Source organism: Tribolium castaneum, chromosome 9 (genome assembly GCF_031307605.1).
Source record: "Tribolium castaneum strain GA2 chromosome 9, icTriCast1.1, whole genome shotgun sequence".
Lineage (NCBI taxonomy): Eukaryota > Metazoa > Arthropoda > Insecta > Coleoptera > Tenebrionidae > Tribolium > Tribolium castaneum.
Window position 1 is genome coordinate 5664074 of NC_087402.1, and position 22167 is coordinate 5686240.

Below are 22167 nucleotides of genomic sequence, written 5' to 3' on the forward strand. Positions count from 1 at the left end.
TCGCTGCTCGACGCTCGGCGCTTGACTGAATTGCGAGCGCAGAGATCTGCTCGCACTGCGTTCGACAACAACCAACCGTTTGATTGCCTTGCCTTGCGTACGGTGAATAAGTGTCGAGTGTGGAGTTTTCCGGCCTACGCAGGTTAGTATTTCGACTATAATATAGGTCAGCGTAAGAACGAGGACGTCGCGACGCCCATTTTTGTGTTCATAGTAGTCGGAGTGACCGGCCGCAGGTTCATTACCGATTACACAACACGTGCTCCTGCCGGTGGAAGCGTGACGCGGTGTCGCAGGAGGAGATGTCTGACGTACGTTTCGTCAAACCACCTTGTTACGCAGACTAAACATTCGTGGATCATATCAGATGCGATAACCTTCGACACGTCTTTTTTATTACAGTGTAAATACGGCTTAACTTCGAGCAGCACGCTGCTTAAGGACGATTTTAACTGTTTTTGCCGTTTCTTCCGTTTTTTGTTTGCTAGATAAGTGATAATTAGTTTTATTGGCATGTTCTGAAGTCAACAAGGATAATTTGTAGCTTGGTTTTTACTACGAGCAGGGATACGTGTATTTATGAGTTCATTAACGAACTAAAAAAATATCAAAAAATTATGTATCAGCAAGTTTACGTTTTTTCAAAAACAAAGGAATTTTGGTTTAGTTGCCACGAAAACCATCACTATTTTAAAGGAAAAAATAATTATTATGAAAAGTAACAGTTAACAGTTAATTTGTGTATTTTGTAGTCAAAAATAGTGGACGTGCGCAAATCCTACTGGATTCGCAGTAGCCATTATTTTTATTAACAATGTTTATTGGGACTTTACTAAACAAACTCAACTAACTAAAATTTTTTAGAGATAAATTAAATGTTTTTGTTTATTTTTTTTTAATTAAAAAGTAAGTCATCTAAGGATTCAACGCTAAAGTTTGAAGTTATGATTTACCTTTACGTTCATCTTTTTCTCTCAAAACAAAAGGTATTTTTCCTTTATTAGGATGTGCTCTTCCGTCTACAATTTGCCGTACTTTTTACGTACTTTTACCTTTTGCCGCATTATTTTCTTATTTCTTTACGTTTATACGTCTTTGTGTACTTTCAATCTCTTATTTTTGTTTGCGTGTTGTTTCACTTACCTTTTCTACACTTTTTCTCATAGAAAAATTGTTGCCGTGATCCGGGTGCGAACACCCGACCTCCCCCTTCGTAAGTGGCGCTTATACCACTGAGCCACCAGGGCCCAGATACTGACCGTCTTTTGCAGATATTTAAACACAACTTTTTAAATAAATCAACATTACAAAGTATATGATTGCAATAATTTACCTAAAAAGCAAATACATTCAGTTCTAAAGTCGGCAAATTAGCTCGAGAAAACATTTTTTTCAATTTTTTTTCAATTTAATTCTCTAATTTTTCACCAGATTTCATCAAAAGATACCGGGCGTATAAGTTGATTCTACAATTTTAAAATTGTTTTTACCTTTTCTGTGGCTTTCAGCACGTTTTTGACCGAAAATGGACATAATTTCTCCAGAAATCACCAAAACAAAAGGTATTTTCCCTTTATTAGGTTGTGCTCTTACGTTTACAATTTGGTGCCTTTACGTACTTTTATCTTTTGCCGCATTATTTTCTTATTTCTCTTAGTTTTATGCTCCGCTTTACTTTTATACGTCTATGTGTTCTCTCAATCTCTTATTTTTGTTTACGTGTTGTTTCACTTACCTTTTCTACACTTTTTTTCATAGAAAAATTGTTGCCGTGATCCGGGTGCGAACACCCGACCTCCCCCGTCGCAAGTGGCGCTTATACCACTAGGCCACCAGGCCCCAAGTACTGACCGTCTATTGCAGATATTTAAACACAACTTTTTAAATAAATCAACATTACAAACTATATAATTGCAATAATTTACCTAAAAAGCAAATAAATTCAGTTTTAAAGTCGGCAAATTAGCTCGAGAAAACATTTTTTTCTATTTTTTTCAATTTAATTCTCTAATTTTTCACCAGATTTTACCAAAGCACAGGGCGTATAAGTTGATTCTACAATTTTAAAATTGTTTTTATCTTTTCTGTGGCTTTCAGCACGTTTTTGACCGAAAATGGACATAATTTCTCCAGAAATCACCAAAACAAAAGGTATTTTCCCTTTATTAGGTTGTGCTCTTACGTTTACAATTTGGTGCTTTACGTACTTTTATCTTTTGCCGCATTATTTTCTTATTTCTCTTAGTTTTATGCTCCGCTTTACTTTTATACGTCTATGTGTTCTCTCAATCTCTTATTTTTGTTTACGTGTTGTTTCACTTACCTTTTCTACACTTTTTTTCATAGAAAAATTGTCGCCGTGATCCGGGTGCGAACACCTGACCTCCCAGGCCCCAGGTGCTGACCGTCTTTTGCAGATATTTTAACACAAACTTTTTAAATAAATCAACATTACGAACTATAAATTTATTTATAATTTACCTAATTTTCCGATGTACAATAATCGTTCACAGCATATTCAGTTTAGTATACATCTCAAATTTGTGTTAAACCTTACAACATTTTCTTTAACAGGGGAATGAAGTAATGGAAACTATGTATTTCATTTTCTATGAAAAAAACGCGGAAGCTTACAGGCGTTCAGGAACGCTGTGAATCCATTAATTTTAAGTTTTGACCTCTTATTGGTAAGGTCAGATAAAAGCGTAAATTTGGGTCCAAGCGAAAAAAGATTAACGTTTTGCAGGTTTCCTGTTTTTTGCTAGTTGGTTTAAGTATTTAAAACTGTCACGCTGTGACGCGGGACTAGGAAGTAGGCCCCGAGGAATAAATAAACATTTACTTAATGAACAGTAAAAATAAAAAATGAATAAAGTACGGGATCCGAATTGTGACCAAGGTCAATTATCTCACCTAATCCACTAATTAATTTTTTGTCCATTACCAAAAATAAATCCTAATATTCCCACCTTTGCCCAAACAAAATAATACAATCGTGTTTCGGAAGTTTTTATATTGGCACATTTAGTTGTAAACAACAGATTTGGGAAACGTCGTAAAACATTTTTTATTCTGGCATTTTAATGGTGGCGTAGGATTTCGTACCTGTAAAATAAATAATAAGTTTATTACCTCTTGAAACAGTTGATTTATACGATCTTTTTTCCGATGAACAACACCCTAGGACATATTAAATGTCATCAGTGATTCACGGTCAATAACAAGACTTTAATTCTACTTTAATGAAGAGAGATTAATGTCGAAAAACTAATTACATTAAAGTTTGGTATTGATTAGCATACTTTGGGAATCTGGGAGGGTAACGAGTAAAGTTTGGTCACCTGTTGGCATAATTCTTACTCCAACGTTACAGTTTTTAACAGAATCTAACAAACTGGCGATTAATTCTCGTCGTGGACACGCAATTGCACGGCTTTACAATAAATATGCATGAGGCCAGGTTATTTTTACCGGGGCGAATGATCAAATAATTCAGCAAGTGCACTTTTGTTCCAACAATGCCCTGAAAATTCTGAATATATCAGGCTCGCGGGCGGATAAAAGAGGAATCAAAAGTGAGGTTTCCTGATTCTCATAGATAAACCCACGTAATTAATAAATAACTTCAACAAATGAGAAAAGTGTTTAGCTGTCTACACGCGAGATTCTAATTAATTTGTTTTAGAAAGCAGCATCCATCACGATATTTTTTCCCAACATATGTATTTCGGACGGCAGCGGTTAAGATCCTGATTATGAAATAATATCACAGTGAATGATTAGGCAGATTTTTGGAAACTTGTCCTGTCATGTCAACGATAACAAGTTGATAAAGATACCGAACCTGAATTATGTAAGTCCACCTGGAATATTCAGTAACTTTGTGTTAATTTTTACTTTAAAATCCACACAAATTATTTCCATTTTTGTTTAAAATACTTGAATAATTATTATTCATATTAGTTGGGTGCTCGTTTGACAATCCTGTCCCTAATATAGTCTTATTAAACGGAAGTCAAACTGGAAGTGGCTCTCAGTTATAATATTGAATATTACATTTCCACGTTGTTTACTTCACTGATTAAGACTCCTTGACACTAATAACTTCAAGGTATTAATTTGCGGCTCTTGATCCCCAAAATCGATAACCAGGATTAAAAAAAAAATTAATAAGTAGGTTTTTAATCCTAAAAAACCACTGATAAGATTTTAACAGCGAATACATATTTATCCATCTTTTAATAAATGTGGGGCACAAGCAGAGCAAAAATATCTGCAAACGCTAGCTACATGTGTCATAACTTGTGCTTCCCTTTCCCATTTATTAATATCGGAAAATATTGGAAGAAATCTTTTTTTATTAAATTACATTGTTTGCGGAAAATGTAAATCGTTTCCCTTGTGTTTTTATATCGCTGCGTTTCCTAAATTCTGCTGAATTATAACAGCGAAAATAAATAAAAAATGCAAACATGTCGTCTATTTGTATGTTTCGTGTTTGTTTTTCCGTGATTCTGGGAGCTTCTCACATAAAATAAAAGATTTACTCGACAGATTATTTATATCTCGTCCATTGAAGCGGAGATATTTTTATAATTCATTAGCCAAGTTTATGATAATAGATTTTGCAAATGTGCCAGAAATCATCATAATAGGACAACCCAGATCAGATGCTTTTTCCAAAGGTCATGGTATAATGAGATGAGGTTTCATTTAAGACCATGACGTCTTCTGATTCAGAGATCAGAAATCTAATTTTCCTCTTTACTTGTTTCAACAAAGATTCGCAACGTTACGGACAATCCCATCAGATTTTGATGCCATGATGTGGTATTAATGTTTACTTTCTTAGTGCAACGAAGTCGTATTTGCACACGTAATCTAAATTTCATGAACTCTAACTATTCCAGACGGACATTAGTATAGTTAAATAAAGTATAAGCTGCACCTGACAACTTTAAATTGCAACGTAAGGGTATATCAAATTATTAATTTTTCATGGTTCTCCTGCTACTAATTTGTTCTAAAACAGTTTGCATTGTTTATTCATTTCAATAAATTTTACATCGGTAGTTTGCCGAAGAAATTGCCGACGTAATCAGACCTTATTATACATTTTTTGTGTCTTATCTAGAAAATGCAAACAAAAGTTATATGGTCTATAAAAACATCAAAACAGGTCGCGATGATAACAATTTATCGCTTCACGGCAAATAAAAATATAGATCGGAGCTAAATGATACGATCGGATAATTAATCAATATCAATGATTCCAGACTGACTCCACAGCAATGTCTCCCACAATAACCTGCGGAATTCTAACAGGTTTGCGTGCTCTTACCCCAATTTGACATTTTTCCAGCCTCTTACTTCCAGTTAGCGATTCCTGTTATAAAAAGGAGAAGGAGGATACTTCCGGCAAAGAATTAGAGCGTGCTTTCAGGCGAGCTTTTCCCAGTTTTAAAGTTACCCACAAAGACATAATCCCCGACGATCGTGACAAAATAATCAATACACTCAACAAATGGGTCGAAGACCAGTGCAACATCGTTCTAACCACTGGCGGTACCGGCTTTTCTCCCAGAGACGTAACCCCGGAAGCAACACGCGCTGTAATCGAAAAGGAAGCACCAGGGATTGCTTACGCCATGATTACCAAAAGTCTAGCCATCACTCCTATGGCGATGCTTTCGCGAGCTGTCGCCGGCATCAAAGCCCAATCATTGATCGTGAACCTCCCGGGGAGTGCGAAGGGGGCAGTTGAGTGTTTCTCTTTCATCCAGGAGTGTATCCCCCACGCTTTGGCTCTAATAACAGACAATAAGACTGAAGTTACGAAAAAACACAGAGAAGTCCAGAAGAGGGTGAGCTTTGTTGACGGCTGCGGTCCGAGCAAAGTTATTACAGACAATGTGGCGGAGAGGCCGAGGGAATCTACTTATGCCATGTTGGAGGTTGATGAAGCGTTTGAGTTGGTTTTGAAGGAAAGTGAAATTCGTGTCGAGACGGAACGACTGGCGGTCGAAAACGCACTTTTCCGGGTCTTGGCCGAAGACGTATTGGCTTATGATGACGTTCCGCCGTTTGATGCGTCCGTCAAAGACGGCTATGCTGTGCTGGCATCCGACGGTGAAGGGCCCCGGAGGGTGCGAACTGCTCTGGGAGCTGGAGACGCTGTATTTTCCCCCTTACTGATTTGAATCAATTTTGAAGCATTATTTCAGCCCCACACTTCCCCCTTGCAACCTGGCGAGGCAATCCGTATTGGCACCGGCGCTCCGATCCCCCCAGGAGCTGACGCGGTCGTTCAAGTTGAAGATACGAGCGTTTTGAGGAAAAGCAAAGGCGAAGAAATCGAAATTAACGTTAACAAAGCGCCGGTCAAAGGTCAGGATATCAGGTAAGTGCCCCAACAGGGTCACGTTTGTCTGAGTGAGATTCTAGACGTATGGGATGCGATGTTGCTAAAAATACCGTGGTTTTGATGAACGGCGAACGTTTGAAAGCTCCACATGTTGGAGTTTTGGCAGCTGTGGGAAAATCAACAGTTACAGTCTATAAGTAAATATAAAAACGCGACTTGTTCGGTTATTAAACGCTTAATTTTAAGACCAGTTTCCGTTGGAATTTTTACAACGGGGAACGAATTGAAAGAGCATTACGAGGAGTTGCGACCTGGCCAAATCCGCGACAGCAACAGGCTCGCCTTAATTAATCTTCTGAAAGAATGCCACTACGAGTGTGACGATTACGGGATAATCAGAGATGAGTAATTAATTTCTTGACCATGGTAAAATCGGAAATAATCGCGTTATTCCAGCCCGGACACCATCAAAAAGGCCATCGCTACCGCTTTGACAATCAATGACATCCTAATTACAACAGGGGGAGTGTCGATGGGGGAATTCGACTTTATAAAAAGAGTGCTAATTGAAGACTTCAACGCGACTGTGCATTTCGGTCGCGTCAACATGAAACCAGGGTAAATGACTAAATGACACGTCATTAGAAATAATTTTCCTCTTCAGAAAACCCACAACGTTTGCCACTTTAAGCCACGAAGGTGCAAAGAAGATTGTTTTCGGATTACCAGGAAATCCGGTGTCGGCTAGTGTAACATGTTTATTGTTCGTAATTCCACTGTTACGTCACTTGGAAGGTGCGAATGTGTGGCAGTGGCCAACCATTCCCTATGTTGTGGTAAGCACAGAAATAGACTTTTCGTAAGTTGAGTTTGCCTTTCAGTCCGTCAAAAAGCAGAGCACCGATGCACGGCCTGAGTACGTCAGAGCTGTGGTTTCGTACCTCCACGGGAAAATTGTGGCTGAGCCTAATGGGGGGCAAATTAGCAGCCGATTGAACAGCTTAGTCGGCGCTAATGGCTTAATTTTAATGCCGCCGTCGATGATACCCACGAGGGAGTATCTTTCGCACATTATTCTTATCGGGAATCTACAAACGTAGTAATTTTGCATCGGTTTTGTTGGTTTTTGGCAAGGGTTTTTTGTACTTTTGTAATGATTTCCTATTTTTTTTTTGAATAAACTTTTTTTGCATGCGATGTTTTTTTTTTGTTTTACTACTTGTACGTATTCCCCCACTTTTTAGCAACAAATGTTCTGGTAGTAGTTATTGGCAGATACCCAAAAATCGTAAACTTTTGGCAAAAACAGGAAAGTGAATTAGAAGTTTTTAGGTAGAATTAAAAAAAAAATTTCTTAAAGTTAATTTCCACTAAAAATCAATTAATTTGAATAACAAATCTCAGAAACAAACATTTTAGAAGATCGGAACAAACGATGCTTTTCCTTTTTAAAGGTTTTTAGACATAAAAATGTCTATAAGTCATCATTAGATGGAGAATCAAAAAAAATTGTTCAAGTTTTCCTGTCTACAAATAACCGTATAAAGTCCCGGTAGTCTTCAGATCACGAGAACGTTTTAAGTAAAAATATATAAAAACAAGCACTGAGAAATTAAAATTGAAAAATTGTATTATATTTTTTCTAACGCATTGTTTACTTTCAGTTTTCTAAGATAGGTAGGTTACACTTTTATTTTTTTAAATATAGGAAAAGCATTGGGAGTAATAGTTTTATTTCAAAAAACTTATTTGGAACTTACTTTCCGCCGTGCGTGATCGTATCATTTGTCTGTTTGTCTTTTATTTATTTTTCTATTTATTATGTATTATTTATTATTATTGTATTAAAATTTGTCCTGTAATTGATTTTTCTGTTGGGCAATTAATATAGTATTATTATTACTATTATTATTATTATTACTATTATTAATATTATTATTATTATAAATAAATTATGAACTTTTGGTGCAACAGACTGCATACAAGATGTATAGTTGCCTTTCAATTTAAATAAAGCAGATTAGTTTCGTTTACTATTACGTGAAACATAATATTAATTAAGAACGGATTGTCATAATTACAAGGTTTTTCTTTTAAAAAGCGTTCTATTCATTGTACATATAATAACAGTTTAAAAATCTGAACCTACACTTTTTGACTGTTGATGATATAATCTTATGTGCTCGCATTCCCAAGAAACAAACATAGGCAATCAGTAACGGTATGAAAAATGCAATTAATTTTTTAAATACCTCGCAAAATACTGACTTATAACTATAATTTCAGCTAATAAAAAGAAAAATGTTTTAGGTGAGCATAATGAAATAGACTAATGACTAATTAATATAATAAAATTAATAATTAACAAAACACTACCATTTTTGACTGCAAATTCTAGTAGGTAATTAGGTAATTTCATGTTCCGCTTGAATAAAATTTCGCGTAAAAGTGAGCTTTTGGCTCAAAAACGTGTTAAAGCTTTCGAAAAATAATACAATTTTCAAACGAGTCAGGCGATTTCTATTTTATCTTTGACGACCATATCAAAAAAAATTGAGGAAGCACTGCGTTTTTATCTCGGAAACGTTTATTTGTTAAAACCCCAAAAAACACCATGAGTTTTAGTGGTTGGAGATTCGGGCCCCGGTTTTTCCATTGGAAAAAAGCAAGATCAATAATGTGTAATTATTATTATTACTACATAACATATTTACATAATATAAAAAAGCTATATACACGTTATAGTCCTACAGATAGTACGTATACTGCCAAAGAACAATTACACTACAAACGACTTAATAAAATTAATTGGTTTGGTCCAATGCCCCTTGGGTGCAAGTTCGTAGCAGTTATTAGGGGCGCCTGCGGTGACCGCAACGTCCACCACCCTCAGCGACTGCGGGGTCAACAGAATCGGCTGATACTCAATACACCCACTCATGTCGACGGAAATATCCCCTCGTTCCTCTTTCCTGTAAACATTTCGTCACAAGTTTGTCATTCATTGTTTGCTTTTATACTAACGTGTTAAGTTTGGGTGTGACGAAGAGCATTTCGGGAGTAACGCCCGATAGATGTAACGTAATCACTTTGATCCCCAAGGGTGCTAACTCCTGACGCAGGGCATTACTGGCTCCTTCCACGGCATACCTGCTGGCTGTGTAGGCAACCAGACCGGCGTCCGCGCTATCGGCCACTCCGAAGTTAATTAAACGGCCGGAAGTATTGCGCAATAAACCTTGGAAAGTGCGAGTCGTTCGCAAAACGCCGACGACGTTGGTTTTCAGGATTGCGTCCCAATGGGCGATGTCCTGCTGCTCCAAACGGCCGCGGTACGACAGGCCGCTGGTGTTGATCACTGCCCATATGCCTGAAAGTTTTAACGAGCTGAAGGCTGAATAATTAAGGCACTTTGCTAATTAAATTATATCACAGCAAGTTTGAGTTGGTGGCATAAACCCGTCAAATAAATAACTAAACACAATCATTAATATCACTGCAAAAAACAAATTGTGGCACGGACGAACACCAGTTATGAGCTGCGGAATTTCGCTAATTAAATCGGGTTTTAAATAAAATTTACCGACGACGAAACGGCCCGGTTCAGTTTTAGTGTTTCAGGAACAATTAATCCAAACTTTGAAGATAATTGATTAATTGAATAATAAATATACAAATAAAAAATCACTTGACTGCAATAGTGTTATTATTTTTATCCTACAGGTGAAATGCCATTATAAAAATTTTCACTCGCATATAATGATGCATTTCTATCACTTATAATATACTATTTATATGAGAGCGAAATTGTTGTACTCACTCAACATTTTATTATGTACCTAATTTTGTAAACAAAGGTAGTTCAATAATCCGAAGGATCGAGAGCTCCTTCCAATAATAATTAGTTAGGATTATAAAGGTTGTGAACACTGAACAGGTAATGTCTAGCTAATACCTACCTCTTCATTGTTATTGTTTTTTTTTTTTGAAAATGTAACTTCGGCTATAGTCCGTTTCAATTAATTTTTTTCAAACTCGTTAAAAGATAATTTTTTTACTGTTCAGCTACTTGAAAAGTTGTATTTTCAATTAAATCTAATCGTCGAAACAATACTTTATCATCTCGCGCTTCCATTTTCCTGTTTACCAATTTATCGACGTTCTAAACGCCATGACCCGCTATCCGAACATTCCTATTGACACACTTCTCTAGCACGATTGACCAAATTTATTATTGCGTGTGCGTATGCTTGTGAACCACAATCCATTCACCGAAGGCCGCAATTTTTCGATTCCTCGAACTCACCATCTTCCCCTGCCGGCAAATGCGCTCGTATAATGTCAACAGCTTCGTGTAGCAAATCTTCTCTGGTCACATCCAAAGGCAAAGCCACCAAGGCTGAATGACACAAGCCGGTCAAGCTCTCCCTGTGTTTCTGCCACGCTCTTATAACTCGAGCAGGGACTGAGTCGTCAGAGGATCCGGACGAAGCTCCGTCTTTCAGTCCTGCGAAGACCCGGAAGCCTCTGTTGGCCAGGTGGACGGCAAGCTGTGAGAATTACAAAATTTATCGTTGGGTAGAGTTTAGAAGTGTGTGGGTTTACTTGGAGTCCGATTGCGTTGTCGGCGCATGTTACTAGGAGCGCTTTTCCTCCTCCGGGGGTGCTTCCTGCAGATTCTGGCCCGCTGCCAGCCCGGATTTTGCATAATAAATACAACAGGAGGGCTCCAGCGATTGAAAAAAGCGCCACTAGCTGGAGGGCCAACACTAGGGCTGTTTGCTCGTCCATTATTCCGGGCGCTGGAACGAATACATTCATGGAATACCTTGGCCAATAAAAATGATACGGTGTAATAATGATAAAGTATCCAATATACTGTTAATTGGAATAATTAAAGCATGAGTGTGATGAAATTTCTAACGAGTTGCAATTCGATACGAATTTTTTAACACGTGGAAATGACGCTATGGTGGATTTTCTGGCGGAAAATATGCACAAGTGTTTATGTAACATCGCATTTCCTGGCGAGTTTTTTTAGAAAACGTAATATTATGGATCACCGCTAACAAGCTTTCTATTTTTTTCGAAGAGATAAAATTCCTACATAATTTACGGACACACCTTTCGGTCGTGTCATATGAAGTGGATGGTTTTTATAGATGGGAAACTTTTTCCTGAAAATTCACTCGCCGCAAATCGATCGGAAAACCGCTCCATCCATCAATTCTAAACGAACAAAAAGTGCCCGACAAAGTAAACGACATCTGATAACCAGATCTAGATCCAATCACTCGAGCCATTTCCCCAAAGACAGAAAGCAGTAATTATGCAATTAATGACATAAATTTGAAAACCGGTTCGCATTTCATACGAATAAAAGTGAATGTACACGTATAATACATAATAATTGTAATTACTCTCTGCTGAAATTAATACTGTGAGCAGTTCAATGACTGTTTTCGAACGCAATCAGGAAGAACTTTCGGTTCGTTCTTTTGGTTTAGTTTGTTCAACACGTTCGACTAACTGTAGCACCTCGAAGTCATCAGGTGTGAATTTAACAGGATTCTTTAACAAAAACACTTAAAGGTGTTCGTGCAGAAATAAACTCGCTCACTATATGCGGATCGACAGCCTTTATAAATTATTGAAGTCGATGAAAGGGCAATATTTGCATTTAGATACCTGAGGGTTTTTTTATCAAAGGAATTTTCTGTTTGGAGAGTGAAATGTCAATATGCCGATAGTATATTTGACCTTTAGAAACGTGTTTACAGCAATTAATAATCGGATTTGGCCAATCTCTCTGCTTCCTAGTTAAGCGGAAGTGATATAAGAGATATGAAATGTGACCATTATTTATATCCAAGCATCAAACTTACTTTTGCAACACCAAATTATAATTGATAAATTGACCATGATTAAATCCCTATCGCCACACGTTTACTCTTCCGACCCTGGCTCAGTTTATAATTTACATATTTTCGGTTGATTTTTAAACCTGTTAAACAACTAACTGCTGGTATTTAAGGACGGTTATTGTAATCAATTTACATAATTGGAATAAAAAATTTGAACTTAACTGGGCTTTACAGTTTCATTCATCTCCGATGTTCAGAACTGTTTCACGTAGAAAAGTTGGAATTTTTGCCAAGTTTTCAACGTCGTCTAACACATTAAAGTAAAAACTACTAAAGTTTTAAATCACTTTATGTCATGAGTGAAACCAATTCAGTGAAAAATAGTCTCCCTGAGAAATATAATATTTTCTTTGCTGGCAAAAATAGTAATGTCTCATGAGCGCGACTAAAAGCACTTTATTCAGTACGTCAATGACAATCAATAGATCAATAAATAGATAAGTCTTGAATGGGCCTTTCTGAAGATTCCTAATCTAAATTATTTCCTGGTTTAATTAAAATAAAACTTACCATAATCGTATTCTCCTGACTAGACCTACACCTCAGTCTAACAAATTTAAGAAAAAAACAAATTCTAGAATGATTTCTTTGTTATGGTTACAAGTTGCAGCTATGAATTTATAGAAAATTACAGTTTAGGAACGAAAAAAATCTCAATACTAGGAAAGTATACGACTTATTACTATATATGCTTCACTGGCTTCACTGTTATTCTAAATCGAGTTATAAAATATTATAGAGGCAATTTTGACTGAAATAGCTCAACTTTGTTGTCCTCAACGGACAAATATTTTATAAAGTATTTCTTCAAGAATGAATTTTTTTGCACCAAATGGAAAAACATACTTATTTGTTGGCAAACAATACCAGCGTTTTCAACTTTTTGTTGCCACTCTCTTGGATTTTTGAGCAGTCACGGTTGTTTGATTGTGGTCAGCAAATCTAATTTGAGAAATTTCATTTGCCAGACCTTTGAAATTCCAGCTCTGCATACGTGTGCAGTTTCAAATTAGCACCCCTTACCTAACGAGTGAAGCAATATTTACGCATCACAGCTTATTTTTGCAAAGAGCGACGTTCCTATCAATTGTGAAACTTTCTTTGACCTCAAAGTCATTTCCATATTACCGATTTTCGCTTTGTGTCATACGGAAATATCACCTGCATAACTTTCTCTACAACTTGTATAGGGACTTTAATAACAACCTTCATTAACCATCACTTGAATGTTTGGAAAGTTGGAGCTTATGGCACGGGTAGGTGTTAAGAAAAGTTTCCATGTACCTATTTGCTGTGTGCAACAAAAATGCATTGTTTCTTCAAGGATTTTGGTGGAAAAATGCTAAACAGTAGCCTGGCATTAACTTGACTAATTATATTTAGAACCGACATCTGGAAGGAAGTATGATTTAAAATTTAATACCTCGCATGTGTAGCAAGTAACAGTAACAGTTCAAGTCGTATTTCCTCTCAATTAAGAATAAATCTACTTGATGTGCACCACTCTGGAGCAATTTTCAGGCATGCAATACGATCCGACTTAATAATTATTCACCTCGATAAGCGTTAGTTTCACTCCATGTCAATCCGGTCACATTTCACCAGCACGCTGCTTTCATACAGTAATTTGTTATTATTAGACGTGATGTTTACTGAGGGAACACAAATTAGTTGCACAATGAGAACACAAAATACGTGTGTTGCCATGAAAACTATGATTTTTTTCATTTTTCTCTAATTATTCGCAAATTACAAGCATGAAACTCTGTTCTAATTACTTAACACTGATATTGTTCGGATGAAGGTTACGAAAATTACTCATTTCCGTCGCTTGGACATCAAGAGACGCAGAAATGCAAACCGCGAACAGGAAGGAACTCCAGATAAGTTCTGAGGTGCGGCCAAATGGGATTTAGCCAACAAGAGGGCAAAAAATCGACCACAATGAGTCAAGGAAATGTAACATGTGTAGAAACAACCTCATGGACGCTGAGGAAGATTTTTTCTCGGTTTAAACGAGATTGGAATGAAAGTGATTTTGAAACTAACTAAAATTAATTTGATATGCATTTCACAAGTCCTTGAATTCGATCTGTCGATTACACGACTCGTTAAATGACGTTTTAATCATTTTGTTTACAATTGTTCTTAGGTTTACATTTCATTACAGGATTAAAATTATTGCTTAAAAAAGGTATGCATGCATGGGTAAAAACCTGACAATTTAACGCCAACTAGACCAGTTACAACTGTCGCAAGACCATGTGAAAGGTCCATGACTCGAATATCCAAAAATTAATGCCCCATGTGAAAAAATTCTATTCGTGCGTCTTAGTATTTACTGTGCAAATATCTGGAATGTTGAGTGGGCTTTAGTCATTGACCATGTTTTATGCTAATGCCACACACATAGATCACACGTTCAATTTTGTAATTTACTTACGTAACAAGTATCAAACACTCATTTCCAGCAGTGTTTAGTGACCCAATTCGGGAAAATTTGCTCAGAATTATAAACGATTGCGTGAAGAGTCATCCAGTGTTGATTCGAAGACAAAAGAAGCGAAAATTTCTCACATACATTCCGCAAGTCCGGTTCAAGGTTGGATGATGTGCACAAATGATCTTCCAGTTTTAAAATTTATTAAATAACTGCAAGTTTGACCCAAAATTTTACCAAAATTGCATATTCCGTCCCACTTCTTCCGATAAATTAATTAAAATCGTTCTAGATAATTAGAATAAATTCTTCCATAAATAACTTAATCGAGCAATCGCACCTGGTTTGTACCGATTATTGTAATTCAATGTTGAATAGAAATCGAAACGCGTTTCGCTTTTTACACCCGTCAAATTTTGGAAAAATCAGTTAAAGAGAAATCAAAGGTCGGGTCAACTGCTTTTCCCAAAGAAAGTTTTTCGAGAAATTAATACCGAATAATTCGGTAAACATGGGTGAGTCTAGGGAGTGTCGAGGGCTACACCTCAGGCGTGGGCGTGAATTAACACTCCCAAGGGCCCACATTTCCAAAAATTTTACCTATTTCGTTAGTATCCAAAATTGGAAAATCCGAAAATCATTTCACTGGCCACAAATCACAACTAAACCTTAATTACATTAAAACACATCACTGAAAAATTCCACGGCCGCTGCGGCTCCCGTGGGTCGTTTCAGCACCGTATTGTTTATCGCTTCGAAATTACTTCGCCGGATTTCAATGCAAGACTGGCTACGACGACGAGAATCGAGACTTGAGATGCCGGCCGTAGATTGGTATGCCTCTTGGGTAAGGCTTGTAATACTTTGCTGGAACCTGAAGTTTACAGTTAAAACGTGTAAAGCCTTCAGGGCTTGCCGGTTTCGGGAGACTCAAAGATTTTAACGCCTGGAGTAGGTATACAGCCTTTTGATTAAAGTGTAATTAGCATTGTTTGTGCACGAAACGAAATTAATAAGTTAAGAGAGGCTTATGAATTTTTATTGCTCACTGAGAATATTAAAGGATTAGGGAGACACAAAAAGTGAGTTTACTGTTTCGGCACAAATGTACGTGTTTCAAAACCCATTTTCTTTTATTTGTTCAGTGATTATATTAAGCTGGAACTCGCATTTCGTTTAATTTAAATTGCTTGTCAGGAGCAATATAGCTTCAGCTCCTCTTCCAATGATTTGATGCATAAACAAACACTTTTATAAGTTTTGAAAGCTAGGTTTAACTATTTAGCTACAATCCTATTATTAATTATAAAGCGAGTTTGTGAGTTATTTTTAAATTGAATGGATAAATATTTATTTAGGCGATCCTCGCAGCAGTGCTATTTCGGTTTTACGATCTTAATGAGAAAATAATAAAATTAGATTTTTAGAACCCGTCCTGTAAAAATAATATTCACGCACCAAGAGGTTAAACGAACCCAAATTTTACATCAAAAAAGGTTTTGTTTACAAGAAAATGTAAAAAACAAAGAAATCACGATTCGTGAATTGGGTCAAAAATAAATGAAAAGAAATGTTATTGCAGTTTTTTAGCAATAGGCGAAACGGGCGTGAATTATCTGTGCTTTATGGGCGTCCGTAACGATATAAATCAGTGTGTTAGAGACTATTCCAATCTTGATAATCGAAATGTGTATTGAAGCAGAAACAATTTATTCTTAAGCCGCACCTGCGTCAGACGGTTCAGCTGTAAGCAAAATAACATAATTTTCAGCTGTCGTCGATCAGGTTTTTACAATAATTAGGGACTTTCAAGGCTATCATTTGATCCCAAATTTGTACCGATTTATTCACATTCATGTCACAAAAACGGAAACATTGTATGATCTCTCCTTAGCTGAAATATCTAGCAAACGCGCTCAAAAATTTCGATTAGGTCACGTTGGAGACTATCATGTCCAGCTTTCTTCCTCCGGGCGAAACGATTTAAACATACTTAAGGCAAAATTACTAAAATCGTTTCTCTCGCTTGATTTTGAGGCAACTGTTTGCTGCTTAGCTAACGACATACACTCCCAAGTAATCAACATTCCAGTATACGATTAACTGGGTTTACCTTCGCGCAATTACGTGTCTTACCATCGTAAAAAATCACGTAAATTATTTTTGGTTGGCCAATATCACCTTGTGACCTTCCATACGGCACCAATTCGGCTGCGTTCGATTAAGTGCCACAGAAGGTGACTTACAAAAACGCTTCAGGTTTGACCACGCTGAAAACACCACCGTTACCTGTAAACATCCAAGTTCAATAACCGTTTATTTGCATACCGTTCAAATTGTTAGATAAGCAACATCTGAAGTAGAAACAGCAATAAACAATGGTTGTTTCGTAATATATGCAAAAGGGGTCACAGCGATTTTGATGATGGGTGACAGCGGCTACCGATCATTTCTTCACCTTGCTGAGCAACTGAAAGACGTAAATTGTATCGATTGTGCCATTAGTGTGACAAATGGTTTTTGCTGCAACTCAATTAAGCTAATTTCTTCTGTCTCAGCAGAAGAGACCATAAATCAAAATTGATTTGTACGATTGGAAAATAAAGGTCTAGTGCACTGTTTTATTTTTTTCTAGATTAATTGTAGGCCTATGTTGTTTTATAATTAAACAGCGACTGTTCAATTATGTAATTAAAGAAATAATTATTCCTGAGCGGCGTTACGCCATGAAAATGCGAAATATTCTAATTATTGTAGATCAAACCTGGATTTCTTATTACATACGTATATGTTTAATAATAAGCAGTTTACAGTGATTTAAAAAATTGTAAAAACAATTTAATTATACTTGTTAACAAAATCGCGCTCACGCTATCTTCTGATTAGTAAAAATAGTTCATCAAGAGCATTGATCTTTTGACAAATAAGTACTATTTGATTATAAGAATAATTGAAAAGTAATTAAGGCGGAAAAATTTTATGCTCGTATAATTTATTGCTTGTAATTTGGTTTGTAGAATAAAACCAAATAAGTTGTCCATAATGAGAAAATATAGAAAGCATCTGCATAAACGTTTTTCTTTGTACGTCTAAAAATTCAAGAATACGAAATCGAGCTCAAATATTTACAATGAAAGTAGAAAAATAATTTCTACTTGTGTATGTGTACTGTATACACATTAAAATGAAATTATTCCGAGTAAAACTTTCTGCGTTTATTAAACCGTATAACCTATAAAAATTAGGTTTTAATTATGTGAAGAAAACAAAAGTCGAGGATTATTAATTTTGAAAAGTTGGTGCTCTCTCAAAATTGCTTAGCATAGTTGCAAAATTAAAATAGGAAATGATCAAAATTCAAAAACCGATTACTTAAAATTTGGTAAATTCATTATTAATTTAAAATCATATGAATCAATCCAATTTCGTAAAAATATTGTAACACGATTTTCTACAAAAATTATAACAGAATTATGCTTTAACAACAAGGTTTTGGGCAGGATATTAAAAAATACACAAAAATACTTATGATTAATGTATTTATTTTCAATAAAATTAATTGTGTGGGCTTGATGAAGAGAATATCGAGTAGGTTGTAAAATTATATAATAAAGGTTAGCTAAGTTTTTAGTGTTTGGAATAATCAAAAATTGTATTTATTACAATTGGGTGCACTTGTGCCACAAAATTTTGCAAGTAACAAAAATTTTTTTGGCTTGAAACCTCAGCAATATTTTCCTGTGAGTAGTTTGGTGTTATCATCTCTCTTGACATATTTAGTAGATTCATGTTTTTTAAACTACGTTTCATTTGAATTTATGTAAAAGTAATGACCACTGGTTGTTAATAAGAATTGAATTAAATCACTTGAAGCCGGGAAGCTTGATACGGTGGCATTATGAAACCCTTGTTGCGCATATTAATGAAGTTACTTAATGCATATTTTCATTCGTTACTAAATATCCACCTACTTAACTCATTCACATGTAAATTCAATTTAACAGCATGCAGCTGATCAATAATCTCCCTAATTCCGGACGGATCTAGTTAAATTAAAAGTTTGCAACTACAAATTGCAGTCACCGGATTTATAAACAACTCTGTCACCTATGTGACATCCCAGATAACTGTTCAAGCTACATTTACTTTGCGTTGTCGGATTCTGAGTAAGCACATCGAGGTAAACACTTCCAGTGCATTAAAAATGTCATTTTGTTACCGTTAAACTGTACTCAGGTCATTGTGTCACATTCGAAGACATTGATTTGGAATTGGACACACCTCGCAACCCATCATGTGGTAAATGTGTTGCTTATTTACATAATAAAGAGAGTATGGTGACCAGTGAGCCAATATGGATATAAAATTTGGTTTACATTTAATCGGTATCCACTAATCAATTATTGTTGATGATATCATTGCAAGTTATAAATATACTTAAGTATTTTCTGTTAGAGTGTGAGGTAATGAGTTTGTAATTTGTATTACGTAATCTACTGTGAAGATGTAAACAAAACAAAATACTATTTTCATATTTTCCCACTATTGTTCCGAGATTATTGTAACGTTTTAGTCATTAAAAATTATTTTAATACGGATATCAAAGTACGTGTGAAACACCTATTAGTTACTGCCACATTTGATATAAAACTGTTAAATTTTAACTGCTATAATTAAAAATACAGTATCATGAAAATAAAAGATTCCGGTGGGACTATGTATTGGTATAGACAAGACAATTAAATACTTTAAAAACCTATTCAATTCTTATTCAATCCCTCGGTTTTCGAAGCCCAATTTTACCGAGTTAATGAAAAAAATGCAAAATATTTCCCAAGTGCAAACCGATCTATTCTTAAAGCATCTCCTCTTTCACGACAGCTTATACCGTTTATAGGTATGTGTCTATCGAGAAGAATCATCAGCAAGACCATCATTGCTGGATCAATAGAACAGGTCATAGTTGTTCGATATGGTCCATAAACATCCCTCAAAAATACAAAATGCTTGTTCAAAAAAGCGGATTTACTAAAAAAAAATGTTTTTTCGGTGGACCAGTTTATATCATAGAACGCAAAACAAATATTGTTAGCTCCATCTAGAACAGGATAGACGTATCGCACATCGCAGTGCGCTATGCACGCAATGCTGTTTCGGTCGATAAAACAGCTTGGATTTACATGTTCGTTCCGTTGACACGTGGGTTGGTTGGCGTGTGAATTCGACCACCGTATTTGGATCATAATTTGGATTTAATTGTTTTTACGAGGTTAAGTAAAATGTCTTGATATTTATTAAATGTTATAAGTAAAATGCTTTCCTTTCATTTTCAAAGGTTGTGTCTAAAATTGAAGTAATTGAAATAACTAAATTTTTTCGTAATTGTCACCTGTATAAAAGTTCTTAAAATGACGTTTTTTTATCTTCCTACAAATCCCATAAAAGTAATAAATTATTTTGTCTCTGATATGTCCTTTTTTGTCGAACATACCAGGTATAATAATATCCTCACTAAAATGTAGCGAGATCTTAATAGGAGTAGATCCCCAAGAAAATTGCAAGTGAATAAGAGCGCTGGATAATGTAGAAAAAAAAAGTTATTGGCCATTCAAAAGAATACCAACAAGATATTAGACAGTTAAAAGAAAAACATAAGATATTGGTCATTGAAAAATTAAAAAAGCACAAAAAGAAAACATTAAAAAAAGCACTTCACTTAGTTCCAAGTACATATAAAAAATAGCTGCAGCCAAGTATTGAAAAGAATAGAAGAAAGAATGGAAATACCTTACACATACGAGTCAGATTTATGCAGATATTTCCTTTGTGATCTTTAAAAACCTACACAAAACATGAAACAATTATCAGGGTCAAGGGCGGCTCTGGAAATTTCAAATTAAGTCGTTATTGGTTCACCTCAACAGTTTAATTTATCAAAATTTCGATAAAGCTCGACACAATTTTAAATTCCAAGAGCCTCCCTTTCCTTTTTCTTTTACAACACACTGAAAAATGATAACAATGTACCACGTTCGTGGGCAGGATTCAGTTGATTCATTTACTTCAATTTTCGACACAACCGTTGAAAATGAACGGAAAGCAAACAAATTATACTTTACTTATAACATTTAATAAATATCAAGACATTTTACTCACAAATTCAGTAAAAACACAAATACTCACGCCAACCATCGCACGTGTTAACGAAATGGACAAGAACAAGTAAAGTAAATCCAATAGCTGTATTACCGACGGAAACAGCGCACTGCGATATGCGATACACTTATCCTGCTCTAGATGGCGCATTTAGTTTTGCGCTCTCTAATTATAATATAAGCTGGCCCAATTTTAACTTTATTATTTAGAAAATATAAAAATGTGCAATGGTTTAATAATACAAAATAAAAAATCAATTCCAGTAAGTAGTTGTGTTACAAAAACAAATTATAAGAAAGCATCATTAGCATTACCTTTAGGTCTCTGCTTAGGTGTACTTAATATATTTTTTACCAATGTAAAATCTCAACTATCAGGATGCGAATGAGGTTCTGATAGTAATATCTAATTAGATATGCAAACTAAAAAATTAGCTAAAAATTTAATAGTGTTAGTAATCAGATTAAGAACAATTTGGATAACGAAAAAATTGCTTTAATAGTAGTCCGTTTTTTTAAACTTAAGCAAGCCGTATTTAAAGGATTTTTATAACATTTTTTGGCAATTTATACGTAAATTCACTGTTTTAAGAGTAATTGATGTTAATTTGTAATGTTTTCTTCTTTATCGTCAGTCTTTGCGACCTTGTTAGGTCTTCTGCAGCGGTCGTCAGAGCGCAGCACGTCCCACGAAAGCCCGACTTTTACCACGGGCTTAAAATGGTGGCCTGTCATAGAAGCAGCACGTATCTAGGGCGGGGAGATTTTCGTTCGGTTGCGATCTAATTACGTGTGTTTGATTTTCTAAAAAAAATCCTCCACAATGCGAATTAAATTTTTCGTGTCGTACGCAATACAAAGTGCTTCAGTTTCGTACCTGTGTCTGTGTTCCTATATGTTTAGTTAATTCCGTGTATGTATGTGTGTGTGTCATCCTAATCAAAGGTAAACAATAGGTTTTTTGTCTCTGTCTCGCTTGTAATTGTTAGATTTGGTTCTTGTGCAGGAAGGAAATCAGAGATTTAACTGTAATGAAATGCGTTAGTGGTACAGTGTTGTTTTCAATCGTGCGTTCTGTTTGTTTTCTCTTCACGAATAAGATTTTCCTTCTTGAGGGGTAAATCGATGCACGGGGCTATAGGGGGTGTCCTTATCAAAGCAAAAGGCGCAGGTTCCAATCCTGAACTGCACGTTGAATGCCCACACAGCAGGATTATTGTCCTGCTAATTTTTGCAGTAATCGACCCACACATGTGCTGCTGATGCATTTATAAATATAAATAT

General features: G+C 35.7%; 3 protein-coding genes across 8 annotated transcripts in view; 2 read left to right on the forward strand and 1 right to left on the reverse strand.

Moving 5' to 3' along the window:
• cin (cinnamon) overlaps positions 1-7561 on the forward strand; it is a 33963-nt gene extending 26402 nt beyond the window's left edge. Inside the window, exons 1-10 of one of the 4 annotated variants that reach the window (XM_008193974.3) lie at positions 26-142; positions 3686-3853; positions 5277-5325; positions 5377-6176; positions 6225-6400; positions 6445-6561; positions 6611-6769; positions 6821-6982; positions 7029-7200; positions 7246-7561. In XM_008193974.3, coding sequence (XP_008192196.1) covers positions 3776-3853; positions 5277-5325; positions 5377-6176; positions 6225-6400; positions 6445-6561; positions 6611-6769; positions 6821-6982; positions 7029-7200; positions 7246-7464 — 1932 coding nt within the window. In that variant the 5' untranslated portion in view covers positions 26-142; positions 3686-3775 and the 3' untranslated portion in view covers positions 7465-7561. Of the gene's footprint in view, position 1; positions 143-182; positions 312-3685; positions 3854-5276; positions 5326-5376; positions 6177-6224; positions 6401-6444; positions 6562-6610; positions 6770-6820; positions 6983-7028; positions 7201-7245 lie in introns of those variants that run through there. The other 3 variants (XM_970286.4, XM_015979415.2, XM_064359180.1) reach the window with 3 other exon arrangements.
• Positions 7562-9039: 1478 nt separating this feature from the next.
• On the reverse strand, positions 9040-15560 carry LOC664282 (uncharacterized protein). 2 transcript variants are annotated; one of them, XM_970289.5, is made up of 5 exons: positions 15329-15560; positions 10970-11166; positions 10671-10914; positions 9389-9734; positions 9040-9336 (listed from the first exon to the last, which is right to left on the reverse strand). In XM_970289.5, exons 2-5 carry the CDS (start codon positions 11153-11155, stop codon positions 9144-9146), a joined length of 969 nt encoding a protein of 322 aa, XP_975382.1. In that variant the 5' UTR covers positions 11156-11166; positions 15329-15560; the 3' UTR covers positions 9040-9143. The 2 variants fall into 2 exon arrangements, with proteins under 2 accessions (XP_975382.1, XP_064214994.1); XM_064358924.1 differs by lacking the exon at positions 15329-15560 and adding an exon at positions 13844-13867.
• A 6025-nt stretch (positions 15561-21585) lies between these two features.
• The window catches only part of Hers (Histone gene-specific Epigenetic Repressor in late S phase), a 64097-nt gene continuing 63515 nt past the window's right edge, over positions 21586-22167 (forward strand). For both annotated transcript variants that reach the window (XM_015979349.2, XM_001815999.4), the window contains exon 1: positions 21586-21828. The gene's annotated coding sequence lies outside the window, so the exon portion shown is untranslated. The remainder of the gene's footprint in view (positions 21829-22167) is intronic.

What these genes read in the sequence shown, in the direction of transcription:
- LOC664282 (XM_970289.5), bottom strand. Translation starts at nt 11,155, where the DNA reads ATGGACGAGCAAACAGCCCTAGTGTTGGCCCTCCAGCTAGTGGCGCTT. An exon ending in TTTGCCGGCAGGGGAAGATG is followed by an intron (nt 9,735 to 10,670) that starts GTGAGTTCGAGG and finishes TAAAACTTTCAG; the next exon opens with GCATATGGGCAGTGATCAAC. An exon ending in GTCACACCCAAACTTAACAC is followed by an intron (nt 9,337 to 9,388) that starts GTTAGTATAAAA and finishes AAATGTTTACAG; the next exon opens with GAAAGAGGAACGAGGGGATA.